Genomic DNA, 21,296 nt, shown 5'->3' with positions numbered 1-21,296 from the left:
TTAAAACACTTAATTATAATCAAGTCATTAGTAACTAGTTCATTAATTACTAACAAATATCATAATATATAATGGTTTCTCAAAATATTTTCCTCTTAAGCTCATTACTTTTGTTGCTACTCTTAAACTTGGGCTATGCTAATAACGGGCCGATCCCGGGCTCTACGAAAGCCCAAAAACAAGAAAATATGAGCTCACATGCTATTGTTCCGGGCTTTTCGATATGGAATCAGTCTAAACTCATCATTTTCAAGAAACCATTAATAATATATCGTTGTTTGTATGGATGTCTACCACCACCGAAAAAACATCATCATCATCATCGTCATCATCATTCTCCTCCTCCTCCTTCTCCTTCTCCTTCTCCGTCTCCATCTCCTTCTCCTTTTCCTTTTCCTCCTCCGTTTAATCAGCATCATCATCATCGTCCTCCTCCTCCTCATCATCGTCGTCATCAGCCCAAGCCCAATACCATAATGGATCAACCCAAGCCCATGCAAAAGGAAAAACAAGATGGTCACTAGTGTATGAAATATAATTAAAGTGCCTTTAAGAATATGAGTAATATATATGATAAAATAAAAGAGAAAAATGTGTATCTAGGCCTTTCACTAACATTATGTGTAATCTTATTGGACTTTAATTTGTAGTACTATTAAGTTACAAGAGCATGTATGTTACTTTTATCTGTCTCAAACTTATGTGATACGGATAAAATTAAAAGAGTTAATCAAATATTTATACGATTTTGAAGTATTTAAATTGCTAATTCATTATAATTTACTTTTTTTTTTAATTTTCAAATAGTACTTTCGTTGTCCACTATTAATTGTCACACTTTTCATCTTTAGAGTCAAAACTTTAAAAATTTTGACTAACATTATATGATATAATGCAAAAAATTACAATGTATAATATTTTTCGTATAGTTTTTGAATATCTATAATCTAATTTAACTTTGAAAATTAATGAAATTGACTTTCGTAAAATACACTTAATATATTATACTATGATAGTTGAAATATAAAACTCGAGAAAAATAATATGAAATATCCATGTAAATTTATTGATAAATAATGTGATGCCACCAAGTCTACCCATTTTTTAAGTTTTCGAGTACCAAAAAATTGTAAAACTTCACCAATCGATCGAAAGAGAAAGAGATCTTGTAAGATTTAGAGTTTGGATTCATGGAAAATTGAGAACTAATCTCCATGGATCGAGTTATCAAAGCTGCGAGAACTTCCGGTTCTCTCAATCTATCGAATCGTTCTCTCAGGCAAGTACCTAATTATCCTGTTTTTCTCGCATTTTTTTTTGAATTTTTTATTGAGTTGATCTGTTCATTTTGTTCTACGTAATTGGAGATTCAATTTGATGTTAGCATTGTGCGTGAATTGGTGAATTTTTAGAACATTTTGAAGTTGTGAATCGTTTTTATTTTGTTATCAAAACTTGTGAAATCGGAGTCAATATGAAAATCGTTGATGATTCTGTAGTTAGTTGAGCAATTTTTTTGCAGAATTAATGAAAACAAATAGTCACAAATTCAATATAGATTATTAGATTTAGAATTTACACTCTGTTCTCGTGAAAATTCTGTTAGTTTTGTGCATAAAACAGTGGAATTAGAACATTTTAAAGCTACAAAATCTGTTTTCTTTTTCTTGTTTTTATAATGTTAGGTGAGAACTGAGGATGGATGTGTAATTGGATAGTAGTAACTTGGATATGAAGATCCTTAGCAATTTTAGCCTTAGTTATACTCTGAAGAAGTAGTTTATCACAGCATTGAATTTTTTTATAAATTCAATATAGATGGAGTTTCACATGAGTTGATATTGGACTCTGGTTCTCATTGAAATTACTGCTGGAAGGAAATGAAGGAACTAGGTGTATATCGTGGTAGCTGGAAATTATCTATCTGTTGGTACTTTGATTTTGAAGAGAATGTGAGGTTAGCGCGAAGAAAATAAATATAGCGGCTTGATTTCAACAAATTTTCAATCATGAACGATAATGAACAACTGATGATGCCTCTTTGGATTCAAAATGTATTTTTTTTTCTTTATATGCCATAGTACCAAATCAGATTTTTGTCTAATGGCTCTAATCCTACTGTTCCTCTGCACTATTAATAAAAAAAGCGGTAGCTGTGCGAGATTTAGTTGAAGGACGTCACTTTTATTCTGTAAGCACATTATTACTTGTAGTTAGATCATTAAGGGTGGAGGGGATTGCATATTTTGGTGGACAATGAGATGGATCATCCCCCTTTTTGGATAAAGGGATGGCTTGAATCGTCTTATAATTATGCATTCTATTCTGATGAATTGTCATAAGGATTACTGATCTCTTTGATTTTCTCAAGTCAATGTAGTTTGTTCAAGTTCAGTCGAGAGGTTTCCTTGTTTTGTAGGCATAAGCTAGTGATTAACCTTAAATCATCTGTTTGGTACAAATGCAGAAATACTGGCTTTCTGTAGTTTCAAATTTTGATCACTTTTAATTAAATATAAAGCTAAAATACAACTCCGCCATGGATCCAGATACCACTGTTTGTCTTAAATTTTAAAAGGCTAGCCCTTATCAGCTTACCATATGGTCAGTAAAATGACTACAGATATTAGAATATGCTCATACAACATTTTGAAAGTTCCATTCTATTGATTCCTAAGTCAGTTCGATAAGGGAATCAAACATTTACCGATTACAATGTCTTCTGCGGGGGCAGAAACATAAATCGGGAAGGATTTACTTAATCAAAGACAGTTCAATTCAATCTTAGCCGATCTAAGCTTTACAGTCTATCCGCCCGATTCTGTTGGACTATTAGAGAGCCCAACATGTTCTCTATGGGGAAAAATGCAATGAAGTTGGATATGGGATTATAAATTCTATGTTCTCCATACCATATTCTTTTTCATCTTTGAAAGTCAAGAAAAGGGAACACAATTTCCAAAGCGGAATAATTTAACCCCTGTTTAGTTGTTTCGTGTTACTTCTCAAAGAGTAAGTAGTTTTACACTCCCTTCTATGAAAACAATATAAACATAGTGACTGTAACAATATATGATGCAGAATAAGAGAATCTCAAAACACTGGTGCGATGAAATTTTATGTTTAGGGTAACAATGGAAAGTCAGGTTATAATATATTCATTATTGGAATTGACAATGTTTCGGAATGTCTAATAAGTTTAATGTCTTAAAATAAATAATGGAACAAAGGGAGCAGTATCTTATACATATGACAGGTTAAGTGTTGGTATTTGATGCTTACATTATGCCAACACATTTCATGTTTCCTTTCTCCGTTTATATATGTGTCAGCAAGGTAATTGAATGACTTGTACACCTGACTTTAAGATAATAAATTCAAGATGTAATATCTTAACACTTGTTAGTAACAGAAATAGTAAATGGTTGATTTGGATCTATAAGAGAAAGTAGGAAAAATGATTTGATTTTTCATGTACAGTGAGGTGCCCATTGACGTATACAAAAGTTCGGATGCAGCCAGTGAGGATGAGAAGTGGTGGGAGGTATATGAGTTTCTCGTTAGTAATACTTTTTAGTTCACAAGGCACCTGGTTTATTTCCTTGAGGATTGCTAATGCAAATTTATGCCTTTAACTGTTTTTAGGCCGTGGAGCTGCAGAAGCTGATTCTGGCTCATAATGACATAGAAACATTGCAGGCAGACATTCGAAATTTACCTCTACTGTCAGTGCTAAATGTTAGTCACAACAAGCTAACCCATCTTCCAGCTGCTATTGGAGAGTATGTCCTTTTTTTACCTCTTCAATCTTGAAATACTTTATTCTGGTTCTTTTTTAGCATCTTACATGAAAGCTGATCCAGAGATTTAATGACTTCTCTTTTATTCTGCTAGGCTTCATATGCTGAAGTCATTAGATGTATCATTTAACTTGATAGTGAATATTCCAGAAGAGATCGGAACAGCAGCTTCTCTAGTCAAGTAGGTTTGATCATTTCACCACTGTATTAAATAACATTTGACTCACTACCAGCTTATTAAATCTCTGTGTACTGACTCCAGGCTTGATTGTTCAAACAACCAACTAAATGATCTCCCTAACTCCCTTGGAAGATGTGTGGAGTTATCAGACCTCAAGGTAGCACCTCATCTTTCTGATGATATGTTACTACATTAAGAAAAGATGGTTCTGATTAAATTGCTGAACTGTTTATCTTGATATTTAGACGCTAGACAGCAGTTATCTGGCATATCTTAGTGAATTATTCGCCACCTTAAATTTTGAATGTCTACTTTTAGAATGGCATCTGTGAAAATGTCTATCTGATGTCCTACTTACAAGTAGATACTTTTCTAATATTCACATGATTAGCATGAGAATTGCTACAGGAAAAAGTAATTTGACCTTTTAACCCCATAAGCGAATATTGATCTTAGAATTTCAAAAACATTTAATCAATGTGGTATGCATCTTACTATAAGCGTAATTTGGTAATAACTAATAAGGTTAAATGGTAAACAATTTTATTAATGTTGAGGAAATCCCCATATACAAGTAATATACGAAAAAGTAGAGACATTAAGAACAACCATATATACAAACGAGAACCTCTTGGAAAGACTTGGTATTTCATAAATACCTAGTCATTCTAAGATAAATGATTTTAAGTTTAACTTTTCAAATTATAATTGGGCTTTTGACATGATATGGAAAACTATGAGATGGTGAACAATTTTGAAGGCACTTCTTTTTCTTCCTTGCAAAGGAGGATGCATTTTATTGCGATCACAAGAGATCATCACATTCCACATTTATAATCCAGACCTCTTCTTCATTTAATAGCCAAATATTTGAGTATTTTTTGGGATGATATTCAATAAAGAGTACGAGAAATTGAAGATTAACTTCATGACAGAATGTCACATGCACACTAAGCTCAAATGCTTTTCAAAAAACCCTTGTTAAGAATCTTTGAGCTTGTTTCTAATTGTGCTGCACCTGGTCGTCCAAAATGACCTATAAGTTGAATAACATTTTTCCCAGTATCAATCAATCAACTAAGTCTAGTCTGAAATTAGTTGGGGTCAGCCAGACGAATCCTCTATATCCATTTTGTTCTTTTTTGACAAAGTTAAATTTTTTGTGTATTAATAAAAAAAGAACAGAATGGATATAGAGGACTCGTCTGGCTGACCCCAACTAATATCAGTTCCATTTCAGATAAATTGAACTTAAATATCCATTTTGTTCTAATCAAGTTCAATTTAGAGGAATACTAGTATCTAGACTAATTTTGCACTAGCTGTTACCTAGCCATATTCCTTTTTCTGGACTTTGACTGGCTATGCTTTATGAAGCTCACTAAGGTGGACTCCTAAAAATACTAATTATTCTCATTACCGAGGAGGATTCATCGAGGGAGTTTAGTACATTTAAAAGTTTTATTAGCATGAAGAGTTGTTGAGACTCAAAGAAGCAACCTTTTCTTATGTTTATCAGAACATCAACTATCAAACATTCTGCAATTCTCTCTTGCATTTGTTCATACCAGTTTGTTTTTTCTTCTGACTGTTCCTTCAATCAGGCATCGAACAATAGCATTTCCAGTTTGCCAGCAGATCTAGCGAAGTGTTCAAAATTAACAAAGTTGGATGTCGAGGTACTAACACCTGATTGTCTTACTACTGCATGATGATTTCTTATAGTTTTGCACTCAGAAAGTCATGCTTGACAATTCACATTTTGTTATATTCATGCCAGGGAAACAAGTTAACTACCCTACCAGAGAGTTTGGTTGCATCTTGCAGAATGCTTACTGAACTCAATGCATGTAAAAACTCTGAATATTCTATTTTCTCTGTACTGTCAATTGACTCTTACTAAGGAACTGCATTTACCTCACATTAATTTCTACAGCAAAAAACTTGCTCAATAGCATTCCAGAAAATATAGGAAGTCTTTCACGCTTAATTCGCCTCGACCTTCATCAGAACAGTGAGTACATCAAGCTTCTTTCGTGGTTGTGGTAACACTTGAAATAATGCTAAAATTTGCATTGTGTATCTTTTATTAGTTAACATGACCTGGTTTCCTTGCTTTATTTAAATTTTGCTAGGAATTTCATTGATCCCATCCTCAATAAAGGATTGCTCATCTCTTTTGGAGTTCTATATCGGGTATATCTGGAATAGGTGCTTGTGTTTCCTTTGGTTTTGAGAGGCATAAAATTATTCTATTTCGTTACATTCACATTTTCCCTCTCCACCGCGGCCCCATTCTTTTGTTTATCCACTTTGACAGGAATAATGCACTTACTTCATTACCTGTGGAGATAGGCACTCTTAATAGGTTGGGGATATTTGATCTCCACTCAAACCAGGTGATTACTTATTCATCATCTTCAATTCATTAGGAGATTCTCTTAGTATATAAATGGAGAGGGGTGCATGGATGGGTCCCTTATCCGCTGAGTTCCAAGCTGTGTGCCATTGGCCTTGAAGGTTTCTGGTTATCAAAAGAAAATCACTAGGAGATTCTCATAATTATGCCACAATGTTTCATTGAATTGTTTCTTTGGAAGGCATAACAGTGCCCTGAAAATCAGATGTTGTAACTTGGTCTATCGTGTTAACCAGTTTCCTCTTGGTGAAATCATCTTGTCAACTGAGTTGAAATAAGTTGTTTATTCTCGTCTGCAGTTGAAGGAGTACCCTGCGGAGGCATGTAAATTGCAACTTTCAATGCTGGACTTATCGAACAATTCATTGTCTGGATTGCCTCCAGATATTGGTAGGCTGAGGCTCACTTCCTATGTTTTATTAAGTTCATTAATAATAGTGTATTTGGTCTAGCTATGTTGTTTGACTTTGTGTCATTTATTCTGGTTCTCACAGTCATTTTTGCTGTCCTTTTTTTGATAGGCAGGTGTGACTTTTGTTATAGTACCAGCATAAATGATTTTTTTTGCTTTGTCCTTTTATTTCTTGGTGCATTTTTTTAGGAGTGCAAGAGAATATAATGTTATGTTATTATTATACGTATTATTTCTGTATGAGCTAATCTTGGTTACAACTTCATAACTTAGGCTTAATGACAACTTTGCGGAAGCTTTTGCTCGCTGGCAACCCAATTAGGACACTTCGGAGGTTGAAACTAGATCTTTGCACATTTATTGTACTTCTATGTTTCTTCTCGGTACTTGAATTTATACAAAATTCCTTTTAACTTGAAAAATTTCTCCAGTTCTTTGGTAAACGGACCTACACCTGCTCTATTAAGATTTCTTCGAAGTAGACTTCCAACTGACGAAGGTATGATGGTGTTATTGTTCAATAATGGTGTTCTTTCTATTTTTTGTTTTCTTGATGCAACTACTCTAAATGTAGAGTCTGCAACTTCTACACCCGGGAAAGAGGATGTTGTTGCCAAGGCAGCTAGGTTGTCCCTATCTTCAAAGGTTATTCACTAACTTTATAGTTGTAAAATCCCCAGTCCTCATGCCAGTAAAATAATATATTTATTCTGCTGGATGTTAGACCACCAATGGAGATGAATAAAGTTAAATCTTACTATAAAATTTGCTTCCAAAATGTCGTCAATTGGGGATTTGTAGTCTACATATCCAAGTTGACGTGTTTGGAAATACAGGTCTGGGTAAATTCCAGTCCATTCGTTTCTAATACTTTTCAATGGACCAGCGGCAGCGGAAGTGCGATATAGGCAAAAACTCTGAGACTAATAACAGTTTAGTCAGGAAAAAACTTACCCGCACCGGGTGTTTACACCAAGTCAATGTAATCTCCATTATTATGTGATTTGATGGAGTAAAATGAACAATATATTTAAACACACGGCATGCATGTATTGGCTTGGTGTGAACACCCCTTGCGGGTAAGTTTTACCCGTTTAGTAACTATTACAAACTTCTTTTCATTTAAAGCCAAAATATTTGTGCAGTGGGGCAATTCAAATTATAGAGCTTACGTTTTTGTTATATTTCATATTATGACCTCTACTGTCTAGCTTTTCAATATAATTTCTATTAGAATCCTCTGTTAGTTCAAGGGACAACTGACGAGAAGTTTGTTTTCATAGGCCTGCTAGAAACAAAAGTGTGCAAAAAGCTTGTCTTGTACCCTGAAGCCAGAACTTGATAGTCGAGGATGTTTAGTATTTCTCTATAGTCTAAAAATAATTTAATTTGGTAACTGCAATGAATACTATGTGCCTTTTCATGTAATGCTACATTCTATAGGAACGTCCATTTGTTTCTTCTCCCTGTCTGGTGACCGTATCATCATGAATAGTTGTATTTGCAGGAGCTTTCTTTAGGAGGACTTGGTTTGACTGCTGTCCCTTCAGATGTCTGGAAGTCAAATGACATCTCAAAATGTGATCTTTCAGGGAATTCAATCGAAGAACTTCCTCTTGAACTTTCCTCTTGTATTTCCTTAGAGGTAAAACAATTTATTTTCCTCTTCCCTTGTGTTTGCATTGAAAAGGCGATCAAGCTTGATTGACAAAGGAAAAAGAAAAAAATGAAGGTCAATCATTATTGTAATAGAAGATATCACTGAAAGCAGGATTTTTTCATATATTTTTTATTTTATTTGTAGAGTTGTAGTTGTTATTATGCAGTAGTTGAATTGTAACTCAACTGCCTTTGCGTGTGGTCAACTTACATTTGTTAGGTATCTGATTCTTTTCATCCTTCTTTAACCCACATATCTTCTGTATTTCTACATGATTTATTCTTGTTTATGGCAGTTTATAGTCCTTTGCTCCATGAAAAGATAAAAAGAGTGAATTTAACTTTTGGGAGTTTCCACTTGCTAGGACATGCTTATTTAGTTTGCCATAATATCATGAAAAAATAAAATATTTAGGTTGGTTGGTTAGATTGACTTATCTGTTGCTAATCACTTATCTGTTTATATGTGCAGGCTCTTATTTTATCCAAAAACAAGATAAAAGATTGGCCTGGTTCTGTCTTAACATCTCTTCCTGCACTTACATGTTTGAAGCTAGACAATAATCCCCTCCGACAGGTAAATGACTTTGGGCCGGTCCTATGCTATTAACAGAAGATTTGTTGATGTTCCCAGTTAGATAAGCCTTATAGAGGAAGACTAATAAATTAGTCACATACGATATGGAGTGAAAAAGGATGATGAGATAATGGTGATAAGCTGGCTACTCTTTAATACAGCTTTCCATCGTTTTGTCTTATGAAGTTCTTCAACGCATTTATGGGGGAATTCAACCTTGTAAATATTATTGAAATAGAAAAAGAAAAAGTTGGCTTGAAATTAGATTTTGTACGTTAGGAAGAGCAGTTTCGAGAAAATGCTATATGTGGTAGTACAGTCCTTGAAAAATCATCAATGTGCTCGAGTATTATGGCCTTCCCAGAAGGGCAGCTCTATGAGAGAGGGATTACGAACTTCTACCTACTTGTAGGACTACACTGGTTATGTTGTTTTGGGGTGGTGGGGGAATAAGTTGTCTTGTCTTCTTCTTACTTGCATTAATTGTTGCTGCTCTAGAGAATGAATCATTATACCATGGAAACTTTATGGTTAATACCATGACTAACAGCCTAGTCTATAATATGTTATCCATGTGCTATGGTGGTTAACATTATAAGAAAAGCAAGAAACAACTTATCAGGTGGAAAGTAGAGGATTAGTTCTGACATCATGAATGTTTAAATGTACTAGTTGTTTAAAGCTTAATGATCTTACACATTCAATTTGTGGGAAAATAGGCTGGTAAAATGACTTCTAACAACCTATTTATGGGAAAGAATCTGTGAACTTGCATATCGGATTAAGAAGTTTGTTTGATTGTTTCTGGTAGAGAAAAACAGTGAATGGGTGAAATTTGGTTGAATTTGGTCCTTGTTCAAGTATAAGCATCTCATAGAGGGGAAGTGTCTCGTTAAGTAGGGCAGAAGTAGTCTGTTGATTGGGGTATAGAACTCTCTAGACTAAATATGACTGTCATATGTTAAAAGCCAAATGACTGAATTCATAGACGCCCAGTGAAGAAAACACAAGTTTGTCACCACCTGAAAATATGAAAGGGGGTTGGTAGAGAAAACTATCATCAATTTTGTCAGCAAACAAGTACATGGAGAAAGTTCTGATCTTTTTCCATTTTTTCCTTTTTATTATTCTTTCATCATATTTTCTATGTCAGATTGTTTTAATTCTTCTTTTTCCCATGATTATAGATACCATCCTCCGCCTTTCAAGCTGTATCCAAGCTTCAGGTTCTGGATCTGAGTGGCAATATTGGTTCTTTACCAGAGAGTCCTGTGTTTTCTTGCCTACCAGAGTTGCAGGAGCTTTATCTGAGGTCTGTTAACAATACTCATAATGATGGTACGTCTTAAATTTTAGAGTTGACATATGTTTGCTACTTGGTTGAACAGAAGGATGCGAGTATCTGTTTTCCCAAGTGATATAATCAACTTAAAGCAATTACGAATTCTTGATTTGAGCCAAAATTCCCTTCAATCAATTCCACAGGTAAATTTGTATTTTTATTAGCAAACAGAGTTATGTATCCTACTGAAACCTTGGTTTAATATATGGTATCATTTGTCTACAGGGTATCGAGAACTTGACATCTCTCGCTGAACTCGACTTATCAGACAATAACATTTCTTCACTTCCACCAGAATTGGTAAGTCTAAGATCTGCAACTGAAGAAGTTATAATTTGAGCCAATAGACAACCTGTAAGCCTTTTGAAGTATCTTGCTATATGCATACTGAGATGAAGATTTAGCACAAGATTCATTTTTGTAAGCCTTATTTCTTTCTAACCAAGGTTTTATCTGAATCTACGTTACGAACTTCCTGATTTGCAAGTATATTATCAATCAAATTTGTGAAGTTATATATACTTAACTTTTGAAATTCCTGTTATTTCTGGTCTGTAATTGCACGTCCCAATTCTAACAGATCTTATCTGCATGTTTTTAAATTTGATGGTGTTACATATACTAAACTTTTTCCAAAAAAAAATGGTTTTGTAGGGTTTGCTTGAACCTAGTCTGCAGGTGCTAAAACTGGAGGGTAACCCACTCAGAAGGTAATCTAATTCCTTTTAGTTATTCTGTCTTCTATTTGAATTAAAGCTCTTTTTTTTTTTTTGCTTCAATTTGCATTTTTAATGAAAATTTATGGATCAAACTATTCTTAATTATGACCTAATTTCAGAAGGCATAAGTTTAGAGAACTCTTGTCCGACATAAATTGTGTAAACTAATTCACAAAGACATAAATTGTGAAATAAGTGAGTTCTGAAACTGAACTTATGCCTTTATTGAGCATAAATTTGTAGGAATTAAATTATGTCTTGTTAGGCATAACTTATAGGTTATGAACTTCTAAAGACTTGACATTTTGAAACTGAACTTATGCCTCTATCGACATAAATTTTATAGAAATTACGTAATGAATTGAGCTAATGCCCCTAATAATACAAGTTCAATAGAAATTAAACCATATAACTAACTTATATCACATTGTGATATGAGAATGTAAATTTTTATCCCTTTTTATTACTTCATGAAGAACAAAAATTAAAAACTATCAACAATTTAAAGCTACTTCAAAATAGGTACATTCCCAAGTGAGTAGTTTGAACACGTAAACTGAGTCGGTCTAGTATGACAACAAGTAATACAGAAATAAGTAAGCAAGCAGACAAAACTACTGTCTCCTGCATATTCCCATCAACCGCTTCAGTGGAGTCTGAGTGTCAGTATGAAAGTATATTACACTCAATGTTAACTTCATTCTCTATTGAACTTTTCTGCTCATGTTTAACTTTGTTGTATGTTTTCTTCCTCTGTGCTTTTCATGTTTATCCTCATTTTATTCGAGGAAAACACTTGAATATATCATTTAATTTTGATAAAAAAGGTTCATCTGTGTTATTCGTTAAAAAACTGATTTATATGTCATTTTCCTTTTGAGAAAAGGTTCATCTGTGTCATTATATATTAACTAAAAATAGTTTTGTTTTGCAAAATCTTTTTTACACGTGGTCAATTATGATTCGATCACGTCATTAGTTAAATCATTTTTAAAAGGGAAAAGGTTCAGATATGTCATCAAACTTTGAGAAAAAGTCACCGGTTAAAAGTTTGGCTCATTCATCTATTCCAATAGTGACTGCGGGTTTCTCTTATCATAAAAAAATAAAAGATATAGATGAGCAAAACATTCAACCGATGACATAGATGAACTTTTTGTCAGAGTTTGATGACATATTTAAGCCTTTTCCCTCTGTTCAAGTATGAACTCATTGATTTCTTAAAATAAACGTGGTGTTCGAGTCTCCGACAACTACATATATCAAATATACTGTCACAAAAAGAAATCATCTAGTATTTTATACTTGTTGTAAATTAAATCGAAGACCTCATTATTCTCAACTTACTTGGCTAACTACTTGGTCATATCCAATTAGTCCAATATTAACATCATATTAAGAAAATTTATTCTTCAAGTATTGATCATTTTTTTTCCTTTTAAACTTCATAGCATTCGTAGGGCTATTTTGGATCGAGGAACAAAAGGCGTTTTGAAGTACCTCAAGGAGAGAATTGTAGAGCATTAGCCTCTTTGAACCTTGATTTATAAATGAGGCCTATGGGTGTGTGAGTATTTATTTGAAATTTGTATGTGAAATTTGTACTTTTACCACTTTTTTTTTTATACAAATCATCCCTTGTTTGAGGTGTACTTTGAATGTAAAATTGTTGTTGTGTATCCCATATTTTATTGTTGTAATTTGTGAATGACCAAATGTACAAACTGAACAAGCAACCATATTGGTTTGTGTGAATGCCAAATTATACTCATGTCATATCTGTTGTTTCATGTAGTAAAGCCCTTTACGGGTGATTTACTGGTCAATGAAGTGAGAGTAAACTGTTGAATCGAAATTTATATTAGGAGGTGATGGGGTTAATTTGAACCTTCCACTTCAACTGCGGAAGACAAGAAGTTTACCCAGTGAGCTAGCCTTTTAACTTCGAAAATTAAAATTTTAAATTTCATCAGTACATAAAACACTAGCTGATTTTTTTTTCATCTACCCAGGTCTTGCTGAATAAGTTAAATAGCAAGTATTTATTTGTATATGAAGTTTCAAGTAATTACATATTGTCTCGTACATTAATAATTTCATATTAGATTTTAAGTCAAATACTGTTAGATATATGTATTTTTGCACTAATTACACAAAAGTAGGGAGTGAGGTGAGTGAGAAAGAAGAGGGTCGAGCAATAAAGTTGATATATTTTAGATATACGTGAATCACACTAAATACATATATTTAAAATATTTAATACATTCTAAAATATAAATATATTAAGATAGAAGCGAGCAGAAAAGTTTGATACATTTGAATTCACTTGAATACAACATATTTAATATACATATACCATATGCATGTATTTGAAAGTTCAAATGATGATAAGATTCATAATATTGAAAACGCTAGCGAAGAAAAATAATGTAAACAAAATTTAAATCCAAAAAGTTAATTAAGAATCATAATCATATCACAAATGATCTGCTGGTACCAATAACTGAGTGCTTACTCATATGCACAAATCCCAAGATAGATGTATCCTCATTGGAGGACTGCTAAAATGTAAATTAATAGATAGCCAAATCTTAACTAATCTCTTAAAACACATCTTGTTTTGTTTTTCCTTATTTTTCTAGATTTCTTTTACAGTTTTGACTAATTTTAATTTATATTTGAAAATATCATTTTGGAGGGTAAGATATATTTTTACATCATATTCAGAGTGGAAGAGCATTAACGTAAATTGTCAAGCGATCGATATTCGTTACTTATAGATATTATCTTTTTTAAATTTCAAGGTCATGAAATAAAAATTTAGGATAATCTCAATTTTTCGTATGTATTAATACATGATTTTTTCAAGATATGATATTAAGTACGTTTGAGCTCACATTGAAACCATTAATAATGACCAAAATTCAAGATATTCATTATCTCTACATGATCAACATCTCTCTTTTCTTTAAGCGTTTAGGGCAAAGAAACATAACTTTTAGTGATATACTTAAATATTTTTGTAGTTATTTCTAATTTGATATTTATTTTAAAATCAGATTAATGAAAATCTTATCTTGTAATGTAAAATATATTTTATTAAAGAGGTTTTTATATTTTAAGCTTAAATAAAGTAGTTATTATTACACCACATCTTTTTTTTAATCTCTTAAAACACCTATCAGAGTCAAAATATTACCTACCACTAGTCTTATACAGATAAACATAGGGAAAATATTATTTTTTTTCAAAAAGCATGGCAATGAAGGAGATTAAATTTGTATTTGAATATGTCATATAAAGTCATGAATTAAAAATTATGATTCAAAATATATGTTTGGATATGTAATTTGGAATTTCAATTTTTTCAAAAAAAAAAAGAAGAAGATTTAAGATTTTAAATCGTGATGTTAACTTTTTACAAGTACAAAATTTAAAAAGATTCATTACTTTTAAATTTTGTCAAAAAAAAAATAAAGCATCATCAATGTAAAGTTGTATGTATCATGTGAAAAGATTACAGTAAAGAATTATCACGATTAGTATTGAATAGCTGATCTTTATAAAATTATGTGTATTCAGAAGATTGTAATCGTAAACACTTATTTATGAAATAAACACAGTTATATGATATTTATCTATACAATGCCTTATAATATTCAATTTCTTGTTTGAACTATGATTTGATCATTTGATAAAATTTCATAAGAAATTCAATATTTTTTTTAAATTATAGTTTTTCGCATGGAATTTTCCTGTTCGTGAGAAAATTAACTTAAATTATTCTAATTATTTGTCCAAATAAAATTTTAACTTTAAAATATATAATTTCATATTATAATTTTATATTACATTTTCAAAGGAAGCCAATTTTATTGGAAGTTCATTTATTAATTATTCATCTTTATGTGGATCTCTCTGAAAAGTTTCAGAAATACAGAATGTCAAATCTTGCTTTAATTAAACCATATTATTGATTTGCTTCTTATTATTATAATATATAATTGTACTAATTAATTAATTATTATACCTATTCTAAGTTTCAGTAACAGCCACTAATAATTAATAAACTAGGTGAAAGCAAATAGGGAGTAAAAAAAATTATTAAGAAAATAAATATAGAATTAAAAATAAATATATTTATATAATATAATTTTTTGATTTGAACCCCTTCACCTTATTTGGCTCGCCCTAAGTGAAAGCTATCATGGGTTTTCTTGTTCTTTAGTTATTGAGAAAAAATTTAAATTCAATAAATTTGATTTTTTTTATCACTTAAATATTTATTTTCATGAATAAGTGAAGATAAAAGGTTTAAGAAAAATCAATTTCAAGGTTCTTAGATTTAATTTCTTAATTATTGATAATGACGAATTATAATCTTAAATTTATGGATTTTGAAATTAATGAGTAGTATATATTTGACTAAAACTACTTACTTTTATCAAACCCCTAAAGTGAACTACTATAATTTTACCCCTTATTATAAGTTAGAGACAAATTTAAAAATTAATCTTTAATAATAAAGTTTGTATTATTAATTTATAAAGTTTCACAACTTTGGAGAAAAGTATAAATATAGTTTAAGGTTGAGCTAATCATATGCCTTTACTAAAAGCAAATACATAATTACTTATTGCTTTAAGAATGTAAGGCGTGAGGACGAACTGAGAAAAAATGTAACATATTAATTATCATAAACGTATTAATTTAAAATACAATTTATTTATTTTTAAACAAGCAAAAAAATCTAATTCAAAATTTTTAACTTTATTATGAATTTAATTTGTAAGAATTTTAACATTGAACCTGTTACATTTTCAGGTTCAATGTTAAAGATACTATCAAAAAAGAGAAAAAAATGTAAATATATCAGATCTTTATCTTTAAACCACCTAAAATATATCATCTCATTTAATTAAACATATTTATTTAAATATTTTTTTATTTAAGATTAATACGTATAATTACAGGAGAAGACATATTTTATAAGATTAACTTAATTATATGATAAATGAATGAAACTACGAGTATAGATTATCTCTATATTAAGAATTGACATGTTTAATTTAAACATAACTTAATTTGAATATTTTAATAAAATATTCAAATAAATTTAAAAGACTGACTATGTATTAACCCTGACTTAAATATTATGCAAACATTGGAACATAAATAATTAAATAGGTACAAATTTATTACCCAATAGTTGTCTATAGAATTGGAAGTCCATATAATTTTTGAAGAGACAATCTCAAGATTAATTAATAAAGTTGTTTTCTTTGTTAATGTAAACCAATTAAGTGAAAATGATGTTTAATGACATTGAAAGATTAACAAAATATTGATGCACTTTTCACTTTTTACATCACTTTTCAAGAATTGAATAAAGTAAATATTTCCCTATCAATTTAGAAAAAAATTTCAATTAAAAAATTCCAACTTGTTCTTAATAATTGATTAGCATCCTAGAGATGTGTTTAACTTATTATTTACTAATTCTCACTTGTCCATTAGGATCTGAGTGGGATGAACGACGGAATCACTTCACCCTTAATTAAAATTTTAATTAAAAAATTCAAGTTCGAGATTTGACAATAAAAAAGGATCTTTATATATAACTAGTTAGTTGAATTCTTTGTTCATTTTTTCTAATTTAATATATATAAATTACACACATATTAATACATAAGATTATTTAAGTTTAATTCTTTGATAAGAAATCTTAATTGAGTGCTCATAATTAATGGAACCAGTAAATTATCTTGGATCAATAAAATCACTTTTCCATTTGTCAAATATCTAACAAAAAATTTCAGATTCGAATTTTGAAATAAGAAATTTTTTGCAAGAAATATTTCTTCTTTAATAAAATTTAGTTGATGGAACTATTGAATTTGAAATATCATATGATTATGAAAAATAATTTTTGTTTCACTCCTTTTTTAATTATTTAAAAAGTATCTTTTTTTCTTTCTGACAACTACCTAATTTCAACATTCACCTGATATATTTAAAATCTTAAAATTTAAATATTTTGATGCATTCCATATATTTTTTAAATCTTTTCAGATTCTATGTAAAATCAAAATAAAAAAAATCATTTTGAAACATTTTACATATTTTCAATTTAAAATTGTAATTTTTTTTTAAATTTTGATGTATAATCAAAAAATCAAACAAACAAATCAAATACTTCCTCTATTCCAATTTATAACACATTTTATATTGTGAAAGTCAAACACTTTAAGTTTACTCAAAAATTTACGCATGAAATTTTTAATATTTTGAAATGAAATTTATATATTCATAAATTATATAAAAAGTAGTATGAGTCACAATAATTGATAATTCAAAATATCTATAAGATCTATGAAAAATTTAAGATAAAAAATAGACTTATTTGACTCTTAAAATTCAAAATGTAACATATAAAATAAGACGGAAGTAATAGTTATTTGTCATAATATCATAGGGAGAGAGACATTAAGATGATGACCCACCCCCCACCCACCCCACCCCTAAAGATATGCTTATGTAGGGTCCCTTTATTCATTGCTACATGTCTACATTTCTTGCTATTTATACACCTAACTAATACATAGTACAAAAAAGCAATATTTTATATTCCCAAAAGAAAAAAAAGACTCATACTAAAATAGGGAAATCAAACAAAAAAGTACCAAGATTTCACAAAGTTACAATGAACACAAAACTCAAAAAAAAAAAAAAAACTTTCATATTCCTAAAACAAAATATTGATACAAAAAATAAAGAAATCAAACAAAAGAGTACCAAAATTTTACAAAGTTACAATTAACACAAAGTTTTAAGAAACAAGTGGCCAAAAAAAAGAAGAGAAGTACATTCTCATATTCACAAGATCATACTTGCCTCTATCATAAAAGATTTATGAAGAACTATTAATCAAAATGTCCCAACATCATTGACTCCAATTGATCTCTAAAAACTTCTAACATGTTAGCAAATGTCACAATCCCAACAACACTACAATCCTCTTCAATCACCCACACATAGTTTACGCGATGCGCGATCGCTTGAACCATCACGGCCACGAGAGAGCTACCCGGATAGCACACGATCGCCTCTGCCCTCCTAACCATCCTCGCGGAATAGCTACTAGACTTATTGTGCCTTCCCCCCGATGACCTCGAGGAGGTAGGGGAAGGCAACTCCTCATCGGATAACGAGGAGTTGGAGGAGATATCCGAGGGATCAATCTCGAATTCCTCCAACATTCCTTCAAGATTCCTTTCCTTCAATCTCTCCTTCACGACCCTCACAATATCCTCCGGTGGCCCTCCACAATCAATGTAGGCCAGGAGTTCACCGGCTGTGAGGGTCGTGATGGCTGCAGCCACAGTCTCACCACAACAAGCGAGCGTGAAAGGAGAAATCTCTCCTATCAAGACACCATCCTCATCTACAATCGCCACGGATGTCTGATCCACGAGGGATCGAGAAATGGCCTCAGTAGCCAATGATGCACTCGAGTGATACCCGATGGATAAAAACTCCGTGCTAACGATGCCAAGGGCGTCGATTGAAGCTGTTGGAAGGGGTGAAAACAAACCAATTGAGCTCATAAAGTATCTAATAACATCATCTTGAGTTAGCCAACAGAATTCGCGGCCATCGTGGAGCGTACAACCCCTTGTCGATGAAGATTTCTGCAGCAATTTCCTTCTTGAGCTACCACTAAATCTAGTCTCTATAGGAACCACAAGGTTTTGAGCTCCTTGTAGGATGAGATCAATAGCTTCTAGTAAGCTACAAAAGGAGAAAAAACAAATACATAATTAGGATACTACAAACCCAAATTAAGAAATGTGGTATTTATCAATTTAGAAAGCAAATCTCCCTATAATCAACAATCTATCAAGAATTTTACAAATGTGAGACATACATAAGAAATTACAATACAAATTCTTCTAGAAATCAAGAGTGTGAATGAAGGTTATATATAGTGAAACAAGAACACTAAAAAGAACCCCACATAAGAAAAACAAAAAATCAAGAATTTGGCACAATGAGAGACACTTCTATTACTTACAAAAATTCTTGGATCTTTGATTCCTCAACACTCAGACTCTTCAAATTGATATCTGAGGTGGAGAAATTCAAGAGAGTAAATGAAGCATAAAGAACTCAACATAAAGAAATTCAAGAATTGACACTTCCATTAACAAACATTGCACTAATCTCCAAAAGATTTAACCTTTTATGAAGATAACAACACAAAGATCTCCAAAGTTTAGATCTTTGAATCATATAGATCCAAATATTTCAAGAATTGAAAGAACCCCCACATAAGAAAAATAAGCAAAATTCAAGATTTTGATACAATGGACAAACATTGCACTCATATCCAAATGATAAAACCTTTCATGAAGATAACAAAAATTTACCATTCTACAAATCAATAGTAGGTAAAAGGACTCAATCTTTTTACCTTGTAGAGGGAGAAATTCAAGAGCACAAATGAAGCTAAAATCCAAACAAGATCAATTGAAAGAACCCCATATAAGGAAAACTAAGCAAAATTCAAGATTTTGACATAATGGAAAAACCCCACATAAACCATTAACAAACATTGCACAAAAATGTAAAAAGACTCAATTTTTTATCTTGTATAGGGAGAAACTCTAGAGAACAAATGAAGCTAAAGTCCAAACAAGATCAATTGAAAGAACCCCACATAAGAAAACTAAGCAAAATTCAAGAAATTAACACAATGAAAGAACCCATTACACAACAACACAAAAAGATTCAATCTTTATACTTTGTAGATGGAGAAACTCAACACCAAAAACAAAGCTAAACAAGATCAATTGAAAGAACCCCACATAAGAAAACTCAAGAATTTGACACAATGAAAGAACCCCATTACACAAGAACACAAAAAAAATTCAACCTTTATACCTTGTAGATGGAGAAACTCAACAAAAATGAAGCTAAGAGCTAAACAAGATCAATTGAAAGAACCCCACATAAGAAAACTCAAGAATATGACACAATAAAAGAACCCCATTACACAAGAACACAAAAAGACTCAATCTTTTTACCTTGTAGATGGAGAAACACAACAAAAAAATGAAGCTAAGAGCTAAACAAGATCAATTGAAAGAACCCCACATAAGCAAAACTCATTTATTTGACACAATGAAACAAAAACACAAAAAAAGACTCAATCTTTTTTACCTTGTAGATGGTTGAACATGCCTAACAAGAACAGAATCTTTAGGTAACAAAGCAGTGACAGGTGTTTTGAGAGCCAAAGATGGAGAATTCACATTCTCTTTTTTACAAAGAAAACATATTATATCAACCATACAAATTTTCCCAACACAGATACAATCAACATTCTTGAAATGGTCACAATCCCAAACACTTATACAATTTTCTTCACAAGATTTCAGAGAAATTAAAGCTTCACCAATTGTTGCAGAAACACAAAGAGATTTAAGAGGTGGCTTCCCAAGGCATAGGTCAGCTACCTCATGAGCTAAAAGATGAGCTGCCATGCAAGAAACACACACAAAATTTTCTTGAAGAAAATGAATCAAAAATGCTAAAAGGGGATATAAAAAATTAGAGGAATTTTTGAGAAGTTGGAAGTGTCATTGTGAGAGTGCAAGTGTGCTCATTTATAAAAGCAGGGGATGACACGTTTAGGTATTGTTGGGGGTGGTGCATCGACGGAATCAGAATTTTCAATAAGGAGATTTAAAATCTGAAGAAACAGAATACGAAATAATTGAATTGAGTTCGATATCTACTATATACATGTAAAAAAAATATTTTAATCATTTATAAATATTATAATTTTTCATCGAAAAAATCGAATAAACCCCTAAAAATAAGGTGTCTCCACCATTGAGTGTAATGTAGGAAAAGAGTGAGTAAGCACATTCACTTAAAATTTAAAGACTTTAGATACATCAAAATAAAAGAAAATAATTATGCTCTAGCTAGATTTGAGCCTCAATCTCATGGATAATTTTTCTATAGCTTGTACTAATATCATAATGATATTTTTATGCTTTTATTAATTATATTTTTAATTTTTATTAATTTTTTAATATATAATTCTTTTTTAAATATTAATGAGTACATATATAACCCGATCTAGAGAAGGGGTACACCTATATATATTCATAGCCGTC

The 21,296-nt window shown here is 31.3% G+C and overlaps 2 protein-coding genes across 3 annotated transcripts; one reads left to right on the top strand and one right to left on the bottom strand.

The window, feature by feature from the left end:
- The first annotated feature begins 1,032 nt into the window (after nucleotides 1-1,032).
- Nucleotides 1,033-12,887, top strand: LOC107002804 (plant intracellular Ras-group-related LRR protein 6). 2 transcript variants are annotated; one of them, XM_015200975.1, is made up of 21 exons: nucleotides 1,033-1,279; nucleotides 3,481-3,544; nucleotides 3,646-3,782; nucleotides 3,895-3,981; nucleotides 4,063-4,138; nucleotides 5,586-5,660; nucleotides 5,762-5,831; nucleotides 5,918-5,995; nucleotides 6,117-6,177; nucleotides 6,302-6,380; nucleotides 6,700-6,790; nucleotides 7,086-7,146; nucleotides 7,244-7,311; nucleotides 7,387-7,457; nucleotides 8,320-8,457; nucleotides 8,944-9,048; nucleotides 10,236-10,360; nucleotides 10,437-10,533; nucleotides 10,616-10,690; nucleotides 11,045-11,100; nucleotides 12,561-12,887. In XM_015200975.1, exons 1-21 carry the CDS (start codon nucleotides 1,215-1,217, stop codon nucleotides 12,634-12,636), a joined length of 1,755 nt encoding a protein of 584 aa, XP_015056461.1. In that variant the 5' UTR covers nucleotides 1,033-1,214; the 3' UTR covers nucleotides 12,637-12,887. The 2 variants fall into 2 exon arrangements, with proteins under 2 accessions (XP_015056461.1, XP_015056460.1); XM_015200974.1 differs by having other exon boundaries at nucleotides 1,052-1,279; nucleotides 6,117-6,192.
- Nucleotides 12,888-17,888: 5,001 nt separating this feature from the next.
- LOC107032442 (CBS domain-containing protein CBSX5) lies at nucleotides 17,889-20,760 on the bottom strand. Its single transcript, XM_015234045.2, has 2 exons — nucleotides 20,332-20,760; nucleotides 17,889-18,900 (listed from the first exon to the last, which is right to left on the bottom strand). The coding sequence occupies exons 1-2, from the start codon at nucleotides 20,652-20,654 to the stop codon at nucleotides 18,033-18,035; spliced, it is 1,191 nt and encodes a 396-aa protein (XP_015089531.1). The 5' UTR covers nucleotides 20,655-20,760; the 3' UTR covers nucleotides 17,889-18,032.
- Nucleotides 20,761-21,296: the final 536 nt, after the last annotated feature.

Source organism: Solanum pennellii, chromosome 10, assembly GCF_001406875.1.
Source record: "Solanum pennellii chromosome 10, SPENNV200".
Lineage (NCBI taxonomy): Eukaryota > Viridiplantae > Streptophyta > Magnoliopsida > Solanales > Solanaceae > Solanum > Solanum pennellii.
Note: the sequence above shows the minus strand (reverse complement) of the source record. Positions and strands in the feature narration are given on the sequence as shown.

What these genes read in the sequence shown, in the direction of transcription:
- LOC107002804 (XM_015200974.1), top strand. Translation starts at nt 1,215, where the DNA reads ATGGATCGAGTTATCAAAGCTGCGAGAACTTCCGGTTCTCTCAATCTA. An exon ending in TGGAGTTATCAGACCTCAAG is followed by an intron (nt 4,139 to 5,585) that starts GTAGCACCTCAT and finishes TCCTTCAATCAG; the next exon opens with GCATCGAACAATAGCATTTC. An exon ending in TTGATCTCCACTCAAACCAG is followed by an intron (nt 6,381 to 6,699) that starts GTGATTACTTAT and finishes TCTCGTCTGCAG; the next exon opens with TTGAAGGAGTACCCTGCGGA.
- LOC107032442 (XM_015234045.2), bottom strand. Translation starts at nt 20,654, where the DNA reads ATGGCAGCTCATCTTTTAGCTCATGAGGTAGCTGACCTATGCCTTGGG. An exon ending in CATGTTCAACCATCTACAAG is followed by an intron (nt 18,901 to 20,331) that starts GTAAAAAAGATT and finishes CTCCTTTTGTAG; the next exon opens with CTTACTAGAAGCTATTGATC.